We start from the raw sequence: 5,709 nt of genomic DNA on the forward strand, positions 1-5,709 counted from the left end.
CTGACTCCTCAGAACTTGTTAATCCAAGTAACTCTAACTCTGCCAATGGGTATAGTGGCTTATATTTATTTGTACCCAATGGCGATAGCTTTTGTTCTTTACTTTTTAACTTCTCTTTTCCCTTCTCAGGTTTCTGCTTTTTTAGGTGCACCTCTTTTCAACTCTCGCTCTGTTTCTGACATGCTCTCCTGAACTTCGAAAGCATAAGGAGTCATATCTCTCAGAACAAATCCGGTATACCTTAATCAAATCTACCGGACTATACCCACGTTATGTGGTTCTGAAGCCTACCAGAATTCTGGGGTCTCCGCTGCGCCGCTGATCTTATTCCCGGGTTCCTGCGCCACTTGTCCCGCTGTCCACTCCCCTGCCAGCAAGGAAGAGACGCAACAATAGACTTCTTCCACAAACGTTTATTGTTGGGTTAATTGCTAAAGCGAAAGACCCCGAGCCTGAAAATATGCATAGTTTATATATGCTTGATATTGTTTACATATGCTTAGGACAGTGTGGAAACTCCTGATTGGATATGCAGTCAGAATCCCATAACTATGCTCCGGGCTGAGCAGTGACTGGCAGAACCCCGAAAGCACATGCGCACTTTGCTTACTCACAAGGAAAACACACAGGGAGCCAGCACTGTCTTGTGGTGGCGATTCATTCTGGCTTCCCACACCTACTCACCCATTCATCTATCCATCTATCATCTATCCTTCTACCCTTCCATCTGCCTATTCATCCAACTATCCATCCATCCTTCTATGTACATACATATACATTCTTCCACCTATTCATCCACTCATCTGACCATCCATCCATCCATCCATCCATCCATCCAAATGCATATATACACATTCTTCCATCTATCTATCCATCTATCCATCCATCCATTACGTACCCATCCATCCACCCTTCTACATACATACACACACATTCTTCCATCTATCCATCCACTCATCTACCCATCCATCCATCCTTCTATAAACATACACATTCTTCCATCTATCCATCTATCCATTTATCCACTCATCTACCCATCCATCCAAATGCATATATACACATTCTTCCACCCATCCATCCACCCATTCATCTATCCATCCATCCACTCATCTACCCATCTATACATTCCATCTGTCCATCTCCCTACTCACCCATCCATCCACTCCATTTGCTGAACTCTTCTCAGGAAACTGATGATATGCCACGTGTAAAGCTCAGCAGTTGTTGCCTTCGTGGAGTGAACAGTGTGGTGAGGGAGACAGACTTTAAACCTCAGGAATGAAAAGACAATTGTACACTTGACAACTCCGGTGAGGACAATCCCAGAATGCTCAGGAGGAAACAGGAGGGATGAACTTTTAAGGTCACCACAGCCTTGCCAAGCCCTGCTTTTTGATACTGCTTTTCTCTTTCCTCTAAAAACCTGCCAGGTGGACGAGTATGGTACCCAGCAGCCCATCGCTTTGCTGAAGCTGCTGCTGGAAAAGGGCTACTTATATGACCGTGGGAAAGAACTCAACTGTAAGAGTATCCGTGATCTGGGCTTCATCGCTGCTATGGGGAAGGCAGGAGGGGGCCGCAATGAAGTGGACCCCAGGTTCCTCTCACTGTTCAGCGTCTTCAACGTTCCTTTCCCATCGGAGGAATCTCTGAACTTGATCTACTACTCCATTCTGAAGGGCCACACCTCGGTAATAAGGAGGACATGTGTGTGTGGAGGGGTGAAGGCCTGATTTATTTACTCTAGAGTAGGGTCTGCACACTTAAGACTTCAGCCAGGAGGGGAGCAGGAGGAATTTCAAGCCTTGCCCAACACTGTTTTAACCACAGATGATGGTCATATCTCATATACCCCAATGTCAGAGGGCTAAAACCCATGCAGGGCAGTCAGAGTAGGTCAGATGGTGAGCTATGCACACACATAAAAAGTGTCAAATTCGTGGAATGGAAGATTCATTATTTTAACCATTTTAGCAGATGCAGTTCAGAGGCATTTTTGGTTGACTCAGTCTTGTCTGACTTCTCACTGTGTACATAGAACTTTTTTTTTTTAAATCCAAAGGAAACCTGTACCTTTACAAGATCTCATGTATCCCAGGAAGGCCTTGCATCTCTTCCAGCCCCTGGAAGCCACTCATCTGCCTCCATCTCCATGGCCCCATCTGCCTGTGGTATTCCACATCAGTGGGAGCTGGAGTCTGCTTTTCTCACTTAGCACCAAGTTCTCAAGATTCATCTGCCTACAAGTGTTTCATTACCTTTTCTGATCAAATACTATTCGATCATAAAAACATACCACATGTTGCCTATCCATTCTCCCAGTGGGTCTTTTCATTCTTTTTTTTTTTTAAAGACCTTTAACGAGAGCATCAGCGGTGTGAGCAGGAAGCTGACATTTTGCACATTAACACTTTACAAAAACATTGTTCAAGATCTGCCTCCCACCCCTTCGAAGTTCCATTACATCTTCAACCTCCGAGACCTCTCCAGGGTTTTTAATGGCCTTGTCCTTACTAATCCAGATCGGTGAGTTCGGGGGTTGGTTTGCTTGACTAAAATATACCCTTAAAGACATGATGGCCTTGTTAGGACTTACCAACAAATCAGATGGCTCAAAAAATATGGCAGTGAGTCACATGGCATCCTTGATGATATTGATTGAGAAACATAAATGCTTAGGGCAGCAATTCTCAACCTGTGGGGCGGGACCCCTTTGGAGCAGAACAACCCTTTTACAGGACTCTCCTAAGACCATTGGAAAACACAGATGTTTACATTATGAGTCATAACAGTAGCAAAATTACAGTATGAAGTAGCAGTGAAAATAGTTTTTTGGCTGGGGGTCACCACCACATGAGGAGCTGTATTAAAGGGTCACAGCATTGGGAACCACTGGACTAGAGAGAGAATTGGCAGGTTTGTGTCATTTTTGGCTGCATATGGAGTTCAAGGCCCGCCTGTGGTACATGAGATCTTGTCTCAGAAAAGTCCAAACCAAGAAGGAATGGACAGAGAGCTGGAGACGGTGCAGGTCTGATGTGAATTCAGAACCCAGATCTTCAGAAGCCATCTAAAATGCTGGGATGGTGTGGGGACCCTCCTGTCTTTCCAGCAGATCCCCAGAGCAAGCTGGCTCGCGGGACTACCGTTATCTGAGAGCTCTCGGTTTGATGGAGCCGATGCTCCTTAGCCCAGCAATTGGGGCGCATTGGTCCCTCCGGTGGGATGGCTCTTTAGTCTCACCTGCTCAGCTCAGGCTGGGCTATGTGAAGTGTGGCTCATTTGATACAGCATTTCCAGCTCAGTGGAAGGTGAACCTGTCTTCAGGAGTTGCCAGAGACAGCCCAGAAAAAATGAGGACTCTCTATAAAAACAGCCTCGTGAATAGCAGACTCCCCACTTCCCCTGCCCCTTTCAGTCTCTGTCAAGCCCAACTGTGTGGATTTGTGCCAGGAACCTTGAAGAACAGCAGAGGGCTCATCACAGTGTTCCTCTGTGTAGCCCTGGCTATCCCCAAACTTGCTTTGTAGACCAGGCTGGCCTTGAACTCAGAGATCTCCCCCCCCCCCACCTCCCGAGTGCTGGGATTGAAGGGATGCACCACCGCTGCCCAGCAGGGCTGATTTTAAGTTCGCGCATCCTAGCACATAGGTGTGGCCTTTGGATCGCATACAGAACTGACAGGAAGGTTCCATTTCTTCTTTTTTGGTAGGATGAGCTGTGGGTGAGGAGTTCGTGGCCCCTTTATTTAATTTGCTGGCTTCCGGCAAGAACGGGACAAAGAGGCTTTTAGGGATACAGCTCTGTGTTCCCCGACCCACCTGGGCCCCTTCCTCCCCAGAGAGGACCTAGTGACCCACAACATCATCCTTCTCCTATGTAGGTTCCAGACAGTGTCCCAGATGGTGAGGGTATGGAGAAATGAGTGCTTGCGGGTTTTCCATGACCGGCTCATCAATGAAATAGACAAGGAGCTGGTGAGCATGCGCAGCCACCCTGGAGGGCGGGCGGGGAAACTCCATGCAAGGGCTGAGTAGAACGCATGCCAGCGGGGAGCCAGCAAGATGGCTCAGCGGGCACTTGCGGCCAAGCCTCAGGCGCTGAGTTCCATCCCTGGGGCCTATATGGTGGAAAGAGAGAACTGACTCCCAGAAGTTAAATTCTGACCTTTACACATGAGCCCTCAGCACAAATATAAATAAGTAAATGTAAAGAAAAAAAAATGAAACCAAAAGAAACCACCATATTGCTTAGACAGGATGTTCACGGCGGCAGGATAGGCGCCACTGGGAAGGGTCTAGGCAGATTTCCCCATTGATAACAGCAGTCTCTTTTCCTGCCAAACGTATGCGACCGTGGACCTGTCTGTGGACCTTATCCCGCTTTTGCTCCAAGGTACAAGATCACATAGGGAACCTGGTGACGGAGCATTTTAAAGATGACTTCGAGATGGTGATGAGAGATCCCATTCTGTTCGGGGACTTCCGGTTGGCTCTGCAAGAGGGGGAGCCACGCATTTATGAAGACATCCAGGACTACGAGGCCGCCAAGGCACTGTTCGAGGTGTGGACCTCCGTCTTGTCCTCCCAGGATAAGACGCACACCCAGTTTGGAGTGTGTTTGGGGACTCCGGTGGCTCTCTTGTCTGTAATGGGCTGTGGCTCACTCTAGCAGGCTGACACCCAATAGACTCATGATTTATTTGATTGATTGATTGATTGATTGATTGATTGAGACAGGGTCTCTCTGTGTAGACCAGGCTGGCCTCTAACTCAGGGATCTGCCTACCTCAGCCCCACCTACCAAGTGCTGGGATTAAAGACTTGGCTAGATTCATTTTATTTTTAATTATGTATGTGGTGTGTGTGTGTGTGTGTGTGTGTGTGTGTGAGTGCAGGTCCCTGTAGGGGCCAAGAGAGGATGTTGAAGCCCCTGAGGCTGGAGTTACAGGCATTTGTGAGCCACTTGACATGCATGCTGGAACTGCACTTGGGTCCTGAGAAGAGCGAGACCTCCCAGCTGAGCCATCTCTCCTGCCCCGCCCTCTGCCTGTGTCTGGCCCACGTTATTTCCTGGCTCCACACATCTTAAGGACGGCATTACTTCCTTAGCAGTGGATGCTGGGGAAAGACAGTTCTCTCCACTCTCTCTCTTTCCCGGCGAGAAGGAGAGAGTCTGCCTCTTAAAATGCTGCGGGCTCAGGGCTGCTCTCCACTCAGGAAATCCTCGAGGAATACAATGAAGTCAACACCAAGATGAACCTGGTGCTGTTTGACGACGCGCTGGAGCACCTGACCCGCGTGCACCGCATCATTCGGATGGACCGAGGCCACGCGTTGCTGGTGGGGGTGGGTGGCTCCGGGAAGCAGTCGTTGGCCAGGCTGGCGGCCTTCACCGCAGGCTACGAGGTGAGGAGGACCCTGTGTACAGAGCGGGGAGTGGGACCTGCCTGCTCTTGTCCTTGTCACCTGAGCTTGCGAAGCATCTAACTCACCGCAAGCTCAAATGTCAGATTCAGGCTGCATCTGTGAAGTTAGAACTGCGGGGACACAGAGGAACCCTGGGGGACGTCCCTGGTGGCCATACCTCAGCTCATGACCTCCTATAGCTCCAGCTCCAGGGGGCTTGTTGTCTTCCTGGGGTCTCTACAGGCACCTGCATGTATGTGGCTTATTTACAGACACACAAGCACACACACACACACACACA

At 48.9% G+C, this 5,709-nt stretch overlaps 1 protein-coding gene across 1 annotated transcript in view; it reads left to right on the top strand.

The window, feature by feature from the left end:
* Positions 1–5,709, top strand: part of Dnah10 (dynein axonemal heavy chain 10) — a 354,208-nt gene that overhangs the window by 319,238 nt on the left and 29,261 nt on the right. The window contains exons 47-51 of the mRNA XM_021187038.1: positions 1,431–1,691; positions 2,354–2,526; positions 3,884–3,977; positions 4,396–4,563; positions 5,220–5,408. Coding sequence (XP_021042697.1) covers positions 1,431–1,691; positions 2,354–2,526; positions 3,884–3,977; positions 4,396–4,563; positions 5,220–5,408 — 885 coding nt within the window. The remainder of the gene's footprint in view (positions 1–1,430; positions 1,692–2,353; positions 2,527–3,883; positions 3,978–4,395; positions 4,564–5,219; positions 5,409–5,709) is intronic.

This window comes from Mus pahari, chromosome 23 (assembly GCF_900095145.1).
Source record: "Mus pahari chromosome 23, PAHARI_EIJ_v1.1, whole genome shotgun sequence".
NCBI lineage: Eukaryota > Metazoa > Chordata > Mammalia > Rodentia > Muridae > Mus > Mus pahari.